The 20,796-nt window shown below is 48.9% G+C and overlaps 1 protein-coding gene across 1 annotated transcript in view; it reads right to left on the reverse strand.

Annotated features, from left to right (window-relative positions):
- Positions 1–4,987: 4,987 nt before the first annotated feature.
- Positions 4,988–20,796, reverse strand: part of LOC142575691 (uncharacterized) — a 328,430-nt gene continuing 312,621 nt past the window's right edge. Inside the window, exons 8-12 of the mRNA XM_075685245.1 lie at positions 18,678–20,049; positions 16,452–16,603; positions 10,847–11,014; positions 9,873–9,964; positions 4,988–8,471 (exon numbers count right to left, since the gene is read on the reverse strand). Of these exons, the coding sequence (XP_075541360.1) occupies positions 8,216–8,471; positions 9,873–9,964; positions 10,847–11,014; positions 16,452–16,603; positions 18,678–20,049 (2,040 nt within the window). The 3' untranslated portion in view covers positions 4,988–8,215. The remainder of the gene's footprint in view (positions 8,472–9,872; positions 9,965–10,846; positions 11,015–16,451; positions 16,604–18,677; positions 20,050–20,796) is intronic.

A 20,796-nucleotide genomic window follows, 5' to 3' on the forward strand; every position in this document is an offset into this window, starting at 1 on the left:
CGTCCTATCACTGAGCCTACTGTTATTCTGTGTATTGGCAGTCACGGTTTTGTTGCATGTCATTCGAAGAAATGAGCTATTCATATGACATGGCTTATATTAATATGACTTGACCTTAAGACTCGCAGAGAGCTGTGAGGATCAGGTAGTAGCCAATATTATAGCATACATTAAGAGAAACAATGGAGCTGGGCAGGCCATGTAATGCGTAGGGTAGATAACCGATGGACCACTAGAGTTACACAATAGATGCCGAGGGAAGGAAAGCGCATTCGAGGAGGGCAGAAAATTAAGTGGGGTGATGAAATGAGGAAATTTGCAGGCACAGGTTGGAATCAGATAGCCCAGGATAGGGCTAATTTGAGATCGCTGGGAGACGCCTTCGTCCTGCAGTAGACATCAAGGTAGACTGATGATTAAAAAAAAATATGACCTGGCTTATTCTACTGCCAGACATGGGCGACCTTATGAGGTTGCGCTCTCACGAAGGCGTTCTCACCATCATGTGACATCGCCTTGTCGGAGAGAGGTAAGGATCAGAGTAGAAAACTCTTTTAGGGTGAGGAAGAACTGACGCCATTGGGTGAGGGCGAGCGAGGGCGACATGGACTAAGTGAGGCTAATTAAATGACAGCCGCTATTCAAGCCGCTGCAGTGATCTGCATCATGTGTTCCCCGCCTAGGTGTCTTGAATTTTGCATTTCTACTGTTATACTAGCATAGGCATGCCGTGCTTCCCAAATAAATAATATGCATTGACAGATGCCATAGTTAACCCACACACTCGAAATTTATCTACATATTAGCCATAACAATACGCCTATCTCCACCAAACACAAACCGAGGACACCGCGGGGGTGTCTCGTATAAATAATGAAAATAGGGGGAACACGAGTATATTCTGTAACTACGTATAAAGCTCATAATCAAGCCAAAAACTTTCATGCCTGTCTTTGCGAGGAGACGCTGGAACACATTCTGTGCGACTGTCCTGAATATAATGTTCAGAGACAGTCCATGGCGTCCGTTCTAGCGCACCTGGACAATAGAGCATTGTCAGTTGCAACCATTTTCACATATCGCCGACAGAAGACATCGCAGCTGAAGGCGACGCAGGGACTACTTCGGTTTATGAAGGATACGGGCTTGGACAAGCGGCTGTGACAGTGATGTCGCGTACCGCGCAAGAGTGACGGACTGTAACTGACGATGTGCTTGCTGTGTTATGTGCTCTCTCTCGCTCTCTCTCCTCCTCCCATCTTTCATCCCCCCCATCCCGCTCCCATGTGTAGGGTAGCAAACCGGTTACGCTACACTGGTTAACCTCCCTGCCTTCCTTCTCCACTTTTTCCTTCCTTCATTCATCCCACTCATTGCCCGGCGATTTCAGTTGTACCATAGCCAACAGGAAATGCTATCACGCTGCAGATAACGCGCATGCCGTTCGTTACCGGAAAGTGCCGGGCTCGCAGCGTTAAAGAAAGAAAACGCATCAAGCCAGATGGCGATTATCGTTGTGTGGCAGAAGGGGCACTCCAAAGGGTGTAAACTGTTCTTAGAGTGTTGGGTTGGAAAGAAGAACACTCTAAGAAAACTTTGGAGTGCATATTTTCCACACAACAATATCGTCATCTGTCTTGCCCGCATTTCCTTTATTGAAAACGCTGCGCTCGTTACTTTCCCGTCGGGAATGCTATGTCATGCTGATAACGCGCATGCCGTTCGTTACTGGAAAGTACCTGGCTCGCCGCGGTAAAGAAAGGAAATGCGGACAAGACAAATGACGATTATCGTGGCGTGGCAAATATACACCCCAAAGGGTGCAACTGTTCTTAGAGTGAAGCCACGTGAGTGGTGGAACGAGGAAATAGAGCAAGCTATAGGAGAGCGTAAGCAGGCGTCTAGGGATCATAGAGAAGCCAAGAAGTCGTGATCAAAAGAGGTACTGCTTAGATGGAACAAATACCAAGAAAAGGGTGGCGAGGGAGTTTATGCAAGAGAAAATTAAATGTGCAAGTGAACATTCGATGCATAACATTTGCAAAAGAAAGAAAAGCGCACTAAAAAGGTTCTGAATCTATGTAGGAGCACTCGGTGCCCGAACTAAGAGAGAGAGAGAGAGAGAGGAAAGGGGAAAGGCAGGGAGGTTAACCAGAGAAAAAGATCCGGTTGGCTACCCTACACTGGGGAGAGAGGGGAGGGGGAGGTAAAGTGGTAACAAAGTAAAGATAAGGAAAGGAAGGAGCGTAGACACACAATCACAATCGGTCACTGGCACCGAATAAGGGATGAAGACGGTGAAACCTACGAAGGAGACGATGCGCTGCGGTACATCACAGACGTAGTTCAAGCAGATTCAGCAATAACAGAGAAGCCTTAGAGATCGAAATTCAGCACAGAAGCCTTTTATTGAAAAATGCTGAAGAAGATGTCCCGAATAACACGCCAGCAGGACCCGATGAAATCCCTATACTAATCTGATCAAAAACCTCGGTCCAAGAAGCAAGGCACTGCTCACTAATGCCATCGAGCGAGCGATTAGAGCGAAGAAAATTCGGGTGGGATGGTGTGAACGCAAGATGTGCCTCGCCTACAAAAGAAAAGATGATAGGCATAAGACGAGCTCGTACAGGCCGGTTACAGTAACGTCTGTTATATGTAGAATGGCAATGCAAGCCATAAAACTGGAACTGTCGAAGTGGGTGGAGAAAAATGATGTGCTGGGGGAACTGCACAATGGGTTCAGGACAGGCAGACGCTTAGAGAATAATATGTTTGCGCTAACTCAGTGCATAGAGATTTCAGTTGCTCAGAATAGACACTTATCGACAGCATTCCTAGATATTAGAGGAGCCTAGGACAACGTAAACAGGAAACCGCTATGGGATATTCTTAAGCACGAAGGCATAGAGGACGGTATCGGGGAACTGCTGACGGAGACATATAGAGACAACCGAGTACAAGTTACATGGGATGGTCGAAAAGGTGATGAAGTGGTGGAAATTCACCGAGGAAGCAAGGATGTCCTCTGTCTCCATTGTTGTTCACGCTTTTTGCTATGCGCATAGAAAAACAACTGGAAGGCAGTCAGGATTTGATTTATCATACATGTGTATTGGACAAATGGTGCAATAGATGGTCCCCGCGCCGATGTATACGGACGACATAGTGCTATTGTCGGACAATGCAAAGAGCTTTACAGACACTTGTGAGTATTTGTGGCATTGCAACGACTAATCTAGGCCTCAAGCTTAGCCCAGAGAAGTCGGGAATTATGAACTTTTATGGAGAGGCGAGTAACTACGTGGTATCGATTTAATGCCGAGTCATACCCATATTCAAGCAATATATACGCATAGGCGAAGGAAAGACCTACTCAAGCCGGCAGCAAGATAATCTTAAAATAAAGGGGAAGCGGATTGCTGCAGTAATGAAACACACAGCACTGTGGGGCCACAATATGTATGAGGTGGTGCGTGGGATCAGGAAAGGAGTAATGGTTCCAGCGCTAACGTTCGCAAATGCCATTCTGCGCCTAAACTCGGATATCTTGTCGGGGTTGGAAGTTAACCAAAGATTGGTAGGCCGGTTGGCTTTGGGAGCCCACGGTAAAACTACAAATGAAGCAGTACAGTATGACACGGCCTCTTTTGAAGTCAGAGAAGCGTAGAGCAAAATTAGTTTTGAAGGAAGAGTCAGGAACATAGATCCAAACAAATGGGCAGCTAAAGTGCACAAGTTTCTGTACATTAAAAGCGTCGACATAGAGTGGAGGAAGAGGGTAAGAAAGTTGGCAACCACGTACAGGGTGTTTGAAACTGTAAATAGACGACCAAGACTCATCAGAAAGAAAGTGGGAGAAACAGAAACAGCTAATTGTATGCAAAGAATGGAAACAAAAAGGACCGCGGAGATTTACAAGAACGAGAAGAAACAAATCAGAAGGGAAAATCTGTACGATGACTCAAAGGGAAGTGCCTTGCTATTTGAGGCTCGAGCCGGTTGCTTGAGGACAAAAAACATACCGGAGGAAATATCCGGAACGACATTAGGCATGTGTATGCTGCAGCAAAAAATCAGGAGGCCACTCAGCACATCGTAATGGTATCCGAAGGGATTGCCCCAGTGAGCCGTAGGTAACCTACACCTTAATGCCACAAGCGTTTGGGTTTAAAGTGGATGGAACTAGTGAACAGTTTCTACTCGCGTCCTGCACTCGCACGTCTACTTTTTACTATAGCGGCGGGAGCCCAATGTTGCCTCGCGTGTGCACAGGTAGGGTTGGACGTAGAGTGTAGTCGGGTGTTAAGGAAAAAATTGGAGGACGCTTAAGCTTCGCCTTTAACAGTGGAACGCCGGAAGCATTCAAAGATCCCCGACTGCTTCTCACGCTTCCCGGAAAATGTAGCGTATGTAGCCGTAATGTTTGCTGGAAAACACTGGCCGCGAACTGTGGCTTTGTGGTAGAAACGCGGCCTCTCTCGCGGGCCGCGATGCGGCCGAGGCGAGCGCCAGCTGGAGGCATTGCAAGGAACCGGGCGCGCCGCTCCGTGGCCCCAGAGACACCCAGGCGCCGGCGGGCGCAAATAGCGGACGCCGGGGCCGGTCTGTGAATTGTGGAAACGCTGGAAAAGGGGTTCGTTTGAGTTTTCGCGTCACAGAGATGTGTTTTCTTGTATATTCAAATTATAATCCGAGAGCTCACGTCTGTAGGTTCTGTGTATGTCGAAGTTTACAATTATTCCACGTATTTTAGCTTGAGAAATTGAATTGGGTCAGTGACTTCCTTGCGTCACGTGGATGGCCTGGGTATGGATGGTTCGGAAACCGTTTTGCTCCAAATGACGTCCGGACGCCGTACGCCGACGAGGGACGCCAACGCTGGTTTCTCTGCGACACGGGCTCCTTCCCCTGTCCGCTGCAGTGGCGCCACCACCGGTGGGAACCGGTCTTACCGAGAGAGCGACTGAGGTCACACAACGACGGTCTCTTATTTCTCTGAAGACATTTATTTTGCATCTGCAAAGAAAAAAAATACATACGCATACATTCTCACTCGCACACACGCGCTCAAACAAAACGAACAGACTGAACAGTTGAGAAAGAAGCGTTCGCACTCCTCCACGTTGCCGCCATGACTTGGTCGCTCCTTCTCTATTTTTTTTTCTTTTATATCTCTCAAAAATAGAGCTTTCACCGGTCGGCCCGCGCGCGTAGAGGAAGACGCTCGGGCGGCGGTGCACCACGCATGTCGCCGAAAAGTAATGTCTCCCGGCATGACTTCGCAGAGTGGCCTGAACGTGTCGTAAAACATTACCGCCGCGGGTAATGACGTCAGCAACCTGGGGAGAGAGTAAAGAAAAAAAAAACCGCCTTCTTTCTCGCATCTGCTGCGCTGCGTTAAAGGCACGCCGTCGTCTGGTTGGCTCCTCGTAATACTTGCCCCCTGGCCATCGCGCCTCAGCGATCTCCTTATACTGCGAAATTATAATACGATTGGAAGAGATTTTCTTAACGCTTAATATATTTTTTTTCAACAAGTGTTATCAGAAGACGCTGCCTCACGATAATTGCTGTCTTTTGAATATTTGCTGACAAACCTTAAAACTCGGATGATAGCCGAGTTCAGCCCGGCCAGCCCACCTTAAAGCAAAGGTTTCCGCCATCGCTGAAATTTCACACGCTTGCGGATAAATGCAGTTGACAGAACTTTGCCAGAGCTTGCATAAAAAAAAAAAAAAAAAAGATCTGTCTTTTCACACGGCCTCGCAAAAGTTCCTGGACTGTGTGTTTTCTAAACCTAACACGGATGTCTGGCTCATGTGCGGATTAATGGAGTTGACAACTCTTTCACGAGTTTATTTACAGGAAATATTATATTTTAACCCTGTCTCGCGTAACTTATAATCTTCGTTATAGGTGCTTCTGAAGACTAGCGCTTCAAGGAGACCCTGTCGTCCAGCTCGCGTTGTTTCTCGAAACTCTCTGTCGGGGACCTGTCGCTGCTTTGGACCTGCTTTCCTCATCAAACTTAAAGATGACGGGCCATAGCACTTGTAAGAGAAAGAAAGAAAAACCCTGCTTCTTTCGTAGTCATGAAGTTGAAGACAAGTTGCGAAGAGGCGGGAAAATTTTTGATTACGTTCACAGCACAGAGACTTCTCAACGGAGCGATAGCAGACGTTGACGGCGCTCTTTGACGTCACGTAGCCCTTATAAAGACATCGCGTTAAAATTTACGGGAAAGAAAAGAGAAAATAAATGAAGTGCAAGTGTTACATCATACGTCAAGCTAGACTGCAGAGACGCAAGACGATGCAAAAGTTGAGGTAAAAGGCATCTCAAAGGCACCTCAGGCGCAGCCTTTAGAGAATTCGACGCTATGTACAGAAACAAAGACAGTTCGTAAAGGAAGCAGGTTAGTTCGGCTACACAGAATGAGATTACGCTGCGATTAAAAAAATAAACAAAATTGCTGCCTTAGCATCAGCCTGCAGGTGGCTCGTAAAAGCTTTATTTTCCTCCTCTTTTACACACCTCCGTAGGTCGCGTGGCCGACAGATGCAGGCGAAATACCATATAGTGTCTTCACCCCGAGCAGAGCCCGCCGTCTCCGTCAAGTAGTGACCTTTTTTAAGCGCTCGCCAAAGTCGGCAGTGAGCTCGACGCGCCAATCGAGCGGCTTCGCATTCGCAAACAAACAAAATCTAAAGAAAAAAGAAATCGGGGCTCGGTAAGGTAAACAACTACCGGGGGAAAGTTAGCAGGACAGAGGAGGAAGTATAAGGAATGGGAAGAGGTTTCAGCTTCGGGCAATAGTGCGAGCTTAAAGGGATCGCGGCGTCCGAAGTATTAGTTCTCGGCCCGACATGTCCACACCAAGTTCGCCCGCGCATAAGATACCTCGACGCAACGCCTAATGAATAAAAATGCAAGTTGCTTGTGCTATCGATGTCGCATCTTTGCACCGACTGCGTGGGGACTAGCCATCGTGATGCGTGTAGAGAGGGCAAGAAACCTGTAGTGCCGCCGCGGCCACAGACCTCGTCGCATCTTTTCTTCAACGAGCAGCCAGGAAGCTTTCTCCCGGCGCCTGCGTGTGTTGACGTGAAAGCTGTGGCTTAATTGCTGTGCTCAAATCGGTCGCACAGGCAGAAATAAAATGGCGGCGTTCTGCAATGCGCCCCCTTCTCCCGCGTGGCACTCTCTCAACACGTGATTTCATAGACAGTCCAACTATAGGTGTCACTATAAATGCACAAGTTTCGGGAATCTCTCCATAAGTTGAACAATGCGTCGCATGCGGCCTCGAGAAAAAAAAGTGATGCGCATGCTACGTGTGATTGAACATTCCCTCCACATGAGAGTTCTCTAAATTTGCGTCGCTTATTTTCGCCGCCGTCAGAGCAGTCCTGGTGCGGCCGCATCACTTCTTCAGCCGGGTTGCAAATCTGAGATTCACGTTCATCGTGAAAGGCCGCATAGCATTCTCGCTCGAAAGCGATCGCAGAGACGAGGTTTCTGCTCGAATCCGTAATCGAGCGCCGCAACTGAGCTGTTCATATTCTTACGGGTAAAAGAAGTTATTTTTTTTTTGTTCGCTGAAGGGCAGCACAGGTTGCTTGCTTAGGCTAATAAGCACACATCTGCGCACCCGAGGATATGTCCGTGACGTCCCATTTTCCCCCTTCTGTTTTCACATCGCGTAAAGATGGCCAGTTCAGGAAAAAAAAAAAAAAGAGCAACCGAACTTGTCATCAGCACGGTTAAGTCGTTCTCTCAGGCCTCGGCGCCGCAGGATTCGGCGGCGCCCCTGCAGAACGCTTAACGCGCATGCGTGCGTGCGTGCATGCATGTGTGTGTGTGTGTATGTGCGTGCACCGGAAGAAGAAGAGACGGCGAGGAAACAACAGTCTTCACACACACACAGCGAGGAATGGAAGAAAGAAAAAAAAATGAAGGACCGCGGAGGAAACGAAACAACAAACAACGTAACAAAACGACCGGGGCACTCGAGAGTCTTTCTCCACGTAAGGGCATCGTTCCTCGCGAGACACCGCGTCTTCTTCCGCGTCGTCGTCTTCGTCGGCTCTCTTGAAGACGATCGAATATTTCCTTTTGACACACACATGCTCTCACATACGTCGCCGGAGAGTTGGGGGGAAGACTCTTGCGAGCTAGCAGCCTCTCGGAACTCTCGCCTCCACTGCCGAGCTCAGTGGAGACGCACGTTGACCTTGCGCAGGCCGTGCTGCAGGAACGGGTTCTGCGGCCTGTCTTCCTCCGCAATGACCAGGGACTGAGCGTGGGGCGCCGTGGCCGGAGACGCCGGCTCGCTGCTGCTGCCGTCGGTTCCGTTCTCCGGTTTGGACGGCGTCGACGCCGGCGTGGACGTTGTCGAAGAAGGGGCACTCGACACCGGCGTCGCGGGACAGCTGAGCGTTGCCGTCAAGGGTTTAGGCCCGAGGGACCTGGGGAAGGAAGACGCGAGGAATCACTCGCCGCTCTCCAAGAAGTTTGCATCGAGAATCGCAACGTCATGTCTGGCTATGATCGGTTTCAGACATCAGGCGCAACGCTGTTGAGGCTGCAGAGACTTTCTTTTTTTTGCAGTACCTGCGCTCACACTTACAAATGGTTCGATGTCTTCGAGCAAAACTGTGGGAAACGGTTTTTTATATAGGCTGAGCACTGAATGAAAAAAAGAGAATTTTAATCCTTAGAAACATGAAAGCTTTGGTGTACGGCTGCTAATGTGTTGTTTTGGACCAATTTGGCTTTTCGTTGTTTTTATTTGCAGGTTTTATTTGCAGCCAGTCGCGGCAGCTACACATGTGCATGCTCGCGCGAGCAAACGCCCTTAACGCAGCGAAACAGACGTAATGGTCAGCGAAGAATTGACGGAATACGCGGTGTCATATAATGTATTGCCAAGCTTTCTGGGTAACATTCACATCGTTGCACCTGATGTCTGAAGCGGAGTATATACAGTTAAATTCAACGAGCCATTTGGCAGTTGCAATTTGGCTGTGTACCATTCAGTCATGTGAATATGAAATGATTGTGAACAGCCGGTCAATCGTTATGTAAGCGCCATAACTGGCTATCTCAAAGCGACATCTCCCTTCATAATTGCCATATCTTCGCATGATGAAATGAAGAATCCCAAGGCTAGCGCCGTACTCGATGAGTTCATATAAGACATCATGTCATTGTCATGGCTGTCTAATGCAATACAACAAACTGGACATTTGCCGTCCACAATCCTGCCTGGTGTACATAAATGAATCGGTTCACGTTTGTGCGAACCAAATGTTCATGAACAGTGAGTGTTTTGTCAGCAAGAATCAAACTAGTTTAAGTACGCAACCAATGTGTGACCATCCCAACCCGGCTATTCCAAATGAACAATAGCTTTGCCATTTCCAACCTTAGCTGCTTATGATGGAAAATTCCTAGGTTAGCACCACTTTTGGTTGCTTCCATTGACAATCATCAATGAATGCAGATTCGCGGTCTTGGCTAGTTGACAGAAACAGTTGCTTTGTGGACGCCTAACTCAACGAAACATTCAATGTGACCAGGGCTGTTGACGTGCTTGGCGAAGCTGTAACCTGGTGCGACTGTTTGACACAGCCTCAAATGGGCCTCTCTTGAAGACATGCGTTTAAGTTCACGAAATGTTGGTGACTACGCAAACTCACGATCATGTTGGTAATGCATAGCAAAAAGAAACACATCCGGGACCAGTGACGATGTTTCTGTGTATTCAGCTTTTGCGTACGCTGATGAGTCAGCTACGCAATGAACGATACGCGGGCACTTAAAAGCGTAACAGGGTTCGCGCATATCTTGCCAGGAACAATACGCACCTGCTGCTTGGTAATGTAGCGTCGCCATTCTTCATGAGAAGCTGACGTTTCCAAGCAGGCACTGATGTCCATTTCTTCGCTTCAGCCTCTCTCTGTTGAAAAGAAAACAAAGCGGCATAAGAACACTGATGCGACGAGTCTTGATGACAACTCACGCAAGCTAAGTCCATGTTTGTGCTCTTACTTCTTGCTATGGTTGAAGGAACAACCCCCTTTCTCCTAAGTTGTAGTTTGAGACAGAACATTCGCCACCGTATTTAAAGAGGTATCACGCAGCCCGCTACCCCTTTTCCTCCGGCTAACCTTGGTAAGCAAATATGTCACGTTATACCAGCGAAAGCTTGCTCCTTCAACGAGTAAATTGGTTTATGGCAACAACTTAACGGGTTTTTCCGAGTTCATGACAACGTCTTGATTTGTTATACGAGCGCGCTTGCTTTATCTAACTTCGCCACATACTAAGTCTGCTTATCCCATCTTGTTTCGACCTAACAAATCATCAGCATCGTATGCATGCGTACCCACCCTGCACATCTGCACCTTGTTCCTTGTCAAGGCTATATATGTCCTGTGCTCTGATGAAATGAAACGTCTTGAAGTGATGCAGTTCTTCAATCAAGACAAAAAAATCTACATGTACATTTGCGGCTTGAAAAAGAAAACGAACAAAGATAGACGAGCTAGTCAGATGGTGACGCGTTCACAACGGGGCTTGCATCTGCAAGGTGCGTCTGCGCGAATTAGGCTGCCGCCACCTTCGAATGTTGTGGAACGATTGTCACTGCTCTATTTCGTTGAGCCAGTTGTTCATAAGGCCTCCTTGTTCGTTGTCTTTGGACATATACCGACCGTCTGTTCTACGTAACACTCTGCGCCTATCTCGTACGTCATACGGGCAAACCCCGATTCAGCGTCCCTGCTGAGTGCCGCGACAGAAAATAGAGCCAACGGTCAAACGGTTAACGGACGAATACCTGCAGCGCCTCCTCTGCCTCCTTCCGCGCCTTGTCTGCCGCCTTCTTGGCCAGCATCTGGCGCTTCCAGGCGGGGATGACGCAGCCGTTGTTGTCCTTCTCGGGTATCGTGTCCACGAAGTTGGTCGCCTTTATCTGCTGCAGAAGCTCCTCGGCTTTCTTCTTCTCCTGCGAGAAGAATGGCGGGTTCACGCCTCCTTGGCTCAGAAAGAGCGTCCCCGTAAGAGGAGCCATCAACGAGAAGCACCTGGCACACATGGCTACAACGACATGTCGACGGAAACAGCTATCACATTGCGATTAGTTCAGGTGCGCATCAGAAAGGCAAGCTTGCCCGAGCGCGCGGTGTTCTTCGATTGGGGCCGCGCTACCGAAGGATCTTGCAAATATGAGAAGCCACCTAGCAAACCGATTATGCTATAAAGAGCGAAAGGCCTCATACTGTCATGTTTCTTCCATTCCGTTTTGGATCTATTTTTTTCACGACCTCCGAATTTACATAAGACCTAGTGGTGCGTGTCTCAAGACTTCACAGAGCAGATTACTACAGTCGCCGGCAACCTAGGACTGCTGTGGCATATGTAACCACCGTCCAAATGAAATAATTTGTGTAGATGGGCCAGCAAATTACGTTTGCTTACTTCCACGACGTCAAGCGCTTTCTGTTTTCATGCGTGTTTAGACGGCCAGTCTCAAAGTACCGATCTATCTTAGTGCGAGTTGTTTCGGGATGAAATCGGAACGCCTATCTTGGCAGGTTTCATGGGAAATCATGGTATCACCACTCAGCCGAACGCAATATTTTAGCTAGAAACAACTCGCCTTTATTTTTCAATCAGCCTAGCATTAGCAGACCAACCGCCCAGTTGGCGCGGCCCTTTTTAAAAGTAAAGTCGGGGAAAGCGCTGACTACCCCTTTCTCGGGCACTGTCTTCCGGAGAGGCGAGGCACGGAAGGCAGCTGCACTGCAATTTCGTGGGTGGAACTTGCACCGAATTCGAGATTATGGGGTCTGACGTGCCAGCATGTTGATCCGATCACGAGCCACGCCGTATAGTGGGGAGACTCCGGATTAATTCCCTAGGATTCTTTGCCGTGCGCCCACTTCACGGTATGCAGGGGCGTTTCCGCATTTCACGACCATCGGAGTGGGACAGCCGCGACGGGGATTCGATCCCGCGACCTCGTGCTTATAGCAGCGCAACGGCATAGTGGCTAAGCCACGGCGTGGGCTATGTACCGAATACTTAAGTTGTTACTGAGTATACTAGTCCACGCAGCAGTTTCTACTGCTTTGTTTTCCAGAGCGAAATCACACTCGTTACTTCGTGCGTGTTTAACGCCAGAAGCACCGAAGACAGGGGCACACATCAGCGCGCACCGCTTGGATTAAAAGATCCGTTTTATTGTTCTTGGGAACTTACTCAACGTCTGCCCCAGATGTAGCCAATTTCAAAAAAAAAAAAGAAAGAAAAAGAAAGCAAGCTTTAAGGCGGCCCCGATGCCAATACCCGTCTTTCGTGTTTACGTCCCTTCAGTTGTTACTGTTATTAAGAAGTTTGCAGGGACGGTAAGAAATTTGCAGGGACGGCATGGCCACAATTAGTACATGACCGGGGCAGTTGGAGAAATATGGGAGAGGCCTTTGCCCTGCAGTGGACGTAACCAGGCTGATGATGATGATGATGATGAGACGTACGATATAGGCTGAGCTTTTTTTTGGTATTGCACACGAGTGCCAATGTATGAAAGCATCTAACCCTACAGCTAGAATAGAACTGGCAGAACTTTCGAAGTTAATCAACAAGCGTAAGACAGCTGACATAAGGAAGTATAATATGGATAGAATTGAACATGCTCTCAGGAGCGGAGGAAGCATAAAAACAGTGAAGAAGAAACTAGGAATTGGCAAGAATCAGATGTATGCGTTAAGAAACAAAGCCGGCAATATCATTACTAATATGTATGAGATAGTTCAAGTGGCTGAGGAGTTCTATAGAGATTTATACAGTACCAGTGGCACCCACGACGATAATGGAAGAGAAAATAGTCTAGAGGAATTCGAAATCCCGAAGGTAACGCCGGAAGAAGTAAAGAAAGCCTTAGGAGATATGCAAAGGGGGAAGGCAGCTGGGGAGGATCAGGTAACAGCAGATTTGTTGAAGGATGGTGGACAGATTGTTCTAGAGAAACTGGCCATCCTGTATACGCAATGCCTCATGACCTCGAGCGTACCGGAATCTTGGAAGAACGCTAACATAATCCTAATCCATAAGAAAGGGGACGCCAAAGACTTGAAAAATTACAGACCGATCAGCTTACTGTCCGTTGCCTACAAAGTATTTACTAAGGTAATTGCAGATAGAATCAGGAACACCTTAGACTTCTGTCAACCAAAGGACCAGGCAGGATTCCGTAAAGGCTACTCAACAATAGACCATATTCACACTATCAATCAAGTGATAGAGAAATGTGCAGAATATAAGCAACCGTTGTATATAGCTTTCATTGATTACGAGAAAGCGTTTGATTCAGTCGAAACCTCAGCAGTCATGGAGGCATTACGGAATCAGGGTGTAGATGAGCCATATGTAAAAATACTGGAAGATATCTATAGCGGCTCCACAGCCACCGTAGTCCTCCATAAAGCAAGCAACAAAATCCCAATAAAGAAAGGCGTCAGGCAGGGAGATACGATATCTCCAATGCTATTCACAGCGTGTTTACAGGAGGTATTCAGAGACCTTGGTTGGGAAGAATTGGGGATAAAAGTTAATGGAGAATACCTTAGTACCTTGCGATTCGCTGATGATATTGCCTTGCTTAGTAACTCAGGGGACCAATTGCAATGCATGCTCACTGACCTGGAGAGGCAAAGCAGAAGAGTGGGTCTAAAAATTAATATGCAGAAAACTAAAGTAATGCTTAACAGTCTCGGGAGAAAACAGCAATTTACAATAGGCAGCGAGGCACTGGAAGTCGTAAGGGAATACATCTACTTAGGGCAGGTAGTGACGGCGGATCCGGATCATGAGACGGAAATAATCAGAAGAATAAGAATGGGCTGGAGTGCGTTTGGCAGGCATTCCCAAATCATGAACAGCAGGTTGCCGTTATCCCTCAAGAGAAAAGTATATAATAGCTGTGTCTTACCAGTACTCACCTACGGGGCAGAAACCTGGAGGCTTACGAAAAGGGTTCTACTCAAATTGAGGACGACACAACGAGCTATGGAAAGAAGAATGATAGGTGTAACGTTAAGGGATAAGAAAAGAGCAGATTGGGTGAGGGAACAAACGCGAGTTAATGACATCTTAGTTGAAATCAAGAAAAAGAAATGGGCATGGGCAGGACATGTAATGAGGAGGAAAGATAACCGATGGTCATTAAGGGTTACGGACTGGATCCCAAGGGAAGGGAAGCGTAGCAGAGGGCGGCAGAAAGTTAGGTGGGCGGTTGAGATTAAGAAGTTTGCAGGGACGGCATGGCCACAATTAGTACATGACCGGGGTTGTTGGAGAAGTATGGGAGAGGCCTTTGCCCTGCAGTGGGCGTAACCAGGCTGATGATGATGATGATGATGACACGAGTGCGATCCACCAAACGGGATCTAACAAGTGAATAGATATTCCTCTATTCCCACTGAAAATTGGGGCAAAGGGCGTATGAAACCAGATTTCAACGCTCGTCGTACGATGATAGGAAGACGCTGTTTTATTTGTCGTTAAACGCTTGGCGCCATGTCAGGTTCTCTCTTCTTGATTGAGCTTTGCTTGCGACGTTGCAAAGACCATTTACAAAGAGCGCATCTCGTGTCAGTGCCAAACGTCAGTTGCCCGTCCTTTCTTCAGACATAACGAAACGGACCGCCGCTATTTGCACCGTTTTATTACCAGGAAGCACACTACAGAAACGAAAAAAGAAAGCATGCAATATTCCTTTTGACGCTCTCCGGTTGGGTGTCAATGCCGCCCTCAAAGGGTGTAGAAACTGCGGTTATACACATATGAACAGTAAGTATTTCACAGCCATAAACGAATCACGTTCACTTATATCACTATCAGCTGAAAGCCGGGCAAGATAAAAGTATATTTGAAGGTGCGCAGGAAAGTTTATCGCGTACGGAACAACAAGGTACATGAATCTACTCTCCTTGGCTGCCTAGTATTTATTACATGCACTTCTCGAAACGTGTACTTCACTTTGAACTGTGCCCTCGGCGCTATACGCTGACTCTCTGCCGCTTCTGTTGGCCAACTATAGACATGGCGCGGCCTTTTGAAAAGGAGCTGGTATCTTCGACCGTGAAAGCACAAGTGATAGTTCATTCGCTGTGCGCACACTCTTATCTGCACAGAGGTCTATAAGCCGCGAGCGTATTCTTTCTGACACAGGCCTGATGTAATATAGTGTAACCTCGAATTCGTAAACCACCTGCGTCATATGTTTTACGACGTATCTTGGGCGTGATACCTCGCGCCGCGCGATAACGAAGATGCGTGCCGACGCCACGTAGTGCACGGATGATGGAACAGAAATCCTGCGGAGATTACAGCGCAGATATCGCGCTGTCTAAAATGCAGGCACGCCAGGGTTATATACCGAAAATAAGCAGCAAATACTACGCCTGTGGTTCCCGCTTAAGACTATATTCTGAATTATTCGAATATGCTGGTGATCCGAAAAGTTTACTTTGTTTGTTTGTTTTTTAAGCCTTCGCAATACTCGCTCCCGCGTCACTGCGACAGCCTCCGCGATTTGTGTTCTGGCATATAGGAAGCTGTAGAACTGCAGGCCAGTTGGTGTAGCATTGTCAAAGATAATACAACGCAAATTTCAACGCAATTGTTTCGCAAAGCGGTCATTTCCCTAGTATAGTTAAAAAAAAAAAGAAGTATAGCGCTCGTGTTGTTCTCCTCCGTCTTGCGTGCTGACACTGCTTGACTATAGACGGCTTCGCTCGCGCGATAACAGCAGCGAGAGTGCGGCCCCAGGAAACTACCGGTCAAGGGCTTTAACAGTTTACTGCGCCTGAAACCAAGCGCCTTTCTTAAGTTTTTTTTCACCGTGCGCAGTCTATATTTAGGTTTTGAGACAAAAGACGTGTATCTTACGCCTCAAGAGTAGTACATAAAATTTTTCGTACAACTTTCGGCAACCTTGACTTGTAAAATTGCTGTTATGTAGAGAGAAAAAGTGTTGAAAATCTGCGGGCTTAGATTTCACCACACTCCTGCTACTCGATATCGCCGGCGCCAATGCCTTTCTTTCTCGCTACATTTAATGGGCTACGTCAGTGAGAAGCCGGCCAGTGTACATGTTTGTCGACAACGAAAGGGTCTATACAAAACTTTAGCCTACCGCGATCCGCAGCCCCGTGGCGTCGTGCTATAGCGCGGATCGCGACTGCTCTCGTGATGGAGACGAAATTTGTGCGCCGAAGTCGACGCCCTTCTCGGCAGCATGCGTAACAACAAGATCGCTGCTGCGATTCGCTCAAGACGTCGTTCATCGTAAGTTTGTTCAGCGTTCCTCCGGGACGCTCAACGTAGTACGCGCCGCTGAGCGACGGCCTTCGCCACCCTCGCGGCCGCCTTCCACGTACCTTTTCCTCCTCGAGCCTCTGTCGCTCTTCCTTGAGCTTCCGCACGCCGTGCACTCCCTGGGTGCCGATGGACTGCTTCAGCTCCTCGATGATGGTGCTCTTCTGCTCGGCCAGCGTGCTGCACGGGCTCTTCTGGAGCAGAACGCACCGCTCTGCGAGAAACGCGTGTTGTTGAACGCCGCGCATGCCGTCCTCTCAAGCAAGGCTCGTGGTGCGCCGTTGCGATTCGGCCGCGCTCTGTGCTTCGGAGTGCACTAAGCAAGCCTGCTGTTACGAAAGCGCGTATGCGCACGTGTGCCGTTGCTTACTGAGCGATATTTACGCACGTTTGCGAACGGTTTCTTCTCGCCTTATCAAAGTGGAGAGGGCACGCAACGCTGATGAGGAGAGGAGGCTATACGCCGGTGCGCAGAGGGGCTACAGGAGGCGGGGGAGAGAGAGAAAGCCACTGCAGACAAAAAAAATAAAGCCCCTTGAAGTTTACCGAGACGTGCGCGCTAAAGGGCTGTAGAAAATAGCGCCCCTTCCTTTCCACAATCACTATATATCTCTTTCTGGAAGTTTTACAGTCGAGGAGAGAACGAAGGAAACAGTCTGTTAAGGGATTAGGGTGCCTCGATGCGCACCTCCTGCCCTGCTTTCATTCCGACATTGACACTGCAAAACACTGAACATCCCTTATCACTGACAAGCTAAACGTTAACTTATAGGGCCATAAACAGCACGATCATTACTTCTTCGGCAGGCACACACGCAAAAAAAAAAGAAAAAAGAAAAACCGCTTTATTCTAAAAGAGAGAGCCCTGATACCACGCGCGGCGACGCAAATCTCTAGAGAATTAAGCGTGGCCACACAGCCAGTGCACTAAGCTTCGTTTCGGCGCATCGACGAGATGTGAGGCAAGCAAGCGCTACGAACCGTAATCACCAGGTCGAATTAGCAAAGATGCTTTGGCTTGCAAGCGGCGCAGACCGCGCGACGTCAGAACACATCAGAAGCTGACGTGTCCTGCGCACGTGACTTTCTGCGCTCCTCAAGCGAACAGTTTGTTTTCCAGCGAAAGAGTGAGCAACGTTCTCATGCTGCAGGGCCTAGGAGACGGACTTTCCGCGCGATTTGAAAACCGATACGAGATCCCGTCGGCAGTCGCCCCAAATTTTACATTGTCACTGTGGTCATGTCGCTACGTTAATTTAATATATTAATTATATTTAACTAATTAGCGAGAAAATTATGACTCACAACTTGCAATTGTTTTCTAATGTCTGCCACTCCCGATAATCCGGTTTCTAAACTAAAAAGATTCAATTTTGAGCACTCGATTTGCAGACATTTTTGGCTGCCTTCGAAAAAAAAAAAAGAAAAAGAAAGAACACGCGACTTAAGCAACACTAACAGACAAAAGAAGGGGTCTAGCAATGATCTCCCGAATGTGCCATCACGTCCACCCTACATCAATTTGAGAGCCAAGCATTTCTGCAGTGTAGAAAGACATTGAGCCCTAGAAATGGGGGGGAGGGGGGGGAGCCCACCTGCTTGACGATTGCGCTTCAACTCGACGATCGACAACCAATCTTTATTTCGCCTTACTCTCCGACATCGACGACTCGAGATAAGAACTGTTGCCACAATAAGGGCTGACCCCCTCTCTCAATATCTCTTTCTCTCTTTCAGTTCAGTATCAGTGTGTGCAGGCAGGTCATGCCAGAAATACGAAATAACCGTGCAATATTTAACGAAAATAAGTTTTGCATATATCATCAACGGAGATGGATTCATGAAATGAAAAGCTAGAATTTATCCGCAGTACGAAGCTGCAAGAAAACAAGATCTCTTGGACAATTACAACGTTGCAAGTTTTAAAAAAATATTGTCCCTGCTCACGGGCTACGCAGGTTAAGGCCACATCCTTCTATGTTGCAGCCACTGTAGTATGCATGTGCTCGCCTGGTTATCTAAGCCAGTAGGCGATTGCGCTGGAAATGCTTTGTTGCCAGGTTCGATCGCAGACTAGCTAGACAAAGAAGAAAGTTATAAACTAACTTCAGAAAGAGGCATTTTACAGCCGCATACAATCGGTGTCGTATGGTACTGACGGTGTTGCCAGCTGCGTTGCCTATACCGACAGGGAGATCTGTAACTGCCAAGACACAGTGGTCGAATATGTCGCGCCATTGTGCCCCGCACTACTGCACTGCACTTCGTCGACGCTCTTTCCGACTCACCCAACGTGCTTGGCTTGTCCGTCCTCTTGAGCTGAACGTTCTGCAGCTGCTCCTTGGTGATAGAGAAAGCACCGCCGTTCGGCTGAGGGGAACATGGCGTCGACGGAATGGACCGCGGCAGGCTGTTAGTGCTGCAGCTGCTGCTGATGTCGCCGTTCACAGCCGAACCGTTGCTGTGAATCTTCTCTTCGCAGAGCGAGGGCGTGGGCGAGTCGTCTCCGTTCACGCTGCCGCTGCTGACGCTGCCGCCGCACAGGCTTCCGTTGCCTGCTTTCGATCCGTTGAGACCGCTGAGCCCGTTGTACCCGAGGCCGTGACCGTTGGTACCATTGTGCGGGCTGCCCAGACCGTTGAGTCCGTTGAGCGCTTTGGCGACACTGGCGATGCTTGTGGTCAGTGGCAGCGTCATGGAATGTGCGTTGGCGGCGTTATGGGCGGAAGCCGCCGGAGGAGTATCGATGACCCTTCCCAGGGGCCTCTTCGCCGCGACGCCGTTTTCGAGCTTCGAGTCCTTGTTTGTCAGGTGCGGCTTGGGCTTGTTGGACACCGTCTTGAGGTACTCGGAAGGCTTGAGGTTCGTGTCCGAGTCCGGCGGCTGCATGAACATGGGCGGAATGAAGGGCACGGGCCTCTCGAACAACCTCGGTAGCGTCCTCTCTTCGCTGAGCGTGGTGCTCACGGAGGACGCCGTCTCGTCCGCGTCCGCGTTCGACGAGGTCTCCGAGCGGCAGCAGTCTCCGCCGTTGCTGGTGCCCAGCGACCCGGGTCGTCGTAGCGTGCTCTCCGTGGACCGGATGTCGAAGCTCTTGGGCAGCGGCGGTGGAGGCGGGGGCGATGACACGGCTGTACACAAGGGCGGTGGCGGCGGAGGCGGTGAAGGCGTTGCGGGTGATGACGTGGAGGTCGTGGAGGAGGTAGAGGTGTCTGCGGCCTGCGTCACCGGCCTGAGTGACTTGACCAGCTTGTCCTCCTTGTAGGTGGACACCGTGCAGATGGTCTCGTAGTCCGAATCACTGCTGCTGCTGCTTAGTTCGGCGAGGGACGCGTCACTGGCGCTGACGGAGGCTGCAGGCGTCGGTGCGGGAGGGAGCTGAAGCGGGGGCGTGACCAGGGACATCGTGGACGAAGCCTTCTTCATGCCGTTCTCGAAAGGCTTCTTGACTTGGCCGCGGCGCTGGCTGGGCGACGACGTGGCGTGGCCCGACGACGTCTGGGGCTGCGACTGCTGCTGCTGCTGTTGGTGGTGCTGCTGGTCAGCGTCGAGGAGGTCGGCCAGCGAGGAGCACTTGTTGCGCAGCGGGGGAGACGCGTACGGCATGTCGCGAAGCAGCGCGGACCCGGGTGTGGGCCGAAGAAGCGCCTGCGACGGAAACTGCGAAAAAAAAAAAAGGATTCGTCAATGCACTGAAAACTGTCAATTCAGCAAACTCGGCGCTCTTTTCGCTCACTCCTCCACCCGCTCACTGCGCTCTTTATTGCTTTCATTGAAGTTATGGTTGATGGCGGCGAAGCACGATTTGTGCCTTCTAATGAGTAAACTACTTACAAAGGTAAAAAAAGTACAAAAAATAAAATAAATGATCTTGTTGAAAAGGTCAATATGCTCCATAATTGCCATATGCTATAATCCGATATGAAACATATATGATCCCACATAAAAAGCCGATTTTACCATATGATGTGTTTCCCATAGATATGTTCGTGCGATGTTATCGGATATAGTCGGCATGAGGAAAACGTTTTTTTTTTTTCAGTAGAGGGGAAGAAGGCGCTTGATCGCACGCCGAGGCACAGAAACGAGGGACTCGAAAGACATGGAGGAAGAACACGACAGTAACGCGACTGGCTTGCAGACGCGAATGGCTTGCAGACAGTTGACCTCCTATGAGAAAAACGAGGAAGCTATGCGCGCGCGCCTTCGTACAATACCGCTAAGGTTCCTTCAAATGGCTGATTTTCTGCAAGAATGCGTTCATTCTGCTGAGAGACATGCATCTATAGGACAAGCAAGCCCCCAGCAAAGTGAACTCCACAAGTAGCGCGAGATTGACGTGAACGTACTCTATTATGTGGCACGCGAACTCTCAGTAACCAACTAAAATATGGCGCGCACAATTAC

Source organism: Dermacentor variabilis, chromosome 3 (genome assembly GCF_050947875.1).
Source record: "Dermacentor variabilis isolate Ectoservices chromosome 3, ASM5094787v1, whole genome shotgun sequence".
In the NCBI taxonomy this organism is placed as follows: Eukaryota; Metazoa; Arthropoda; class Arachnida; order Ixodida; family Ixodidae; genus Dermacentor; species Dermacentor variabilis.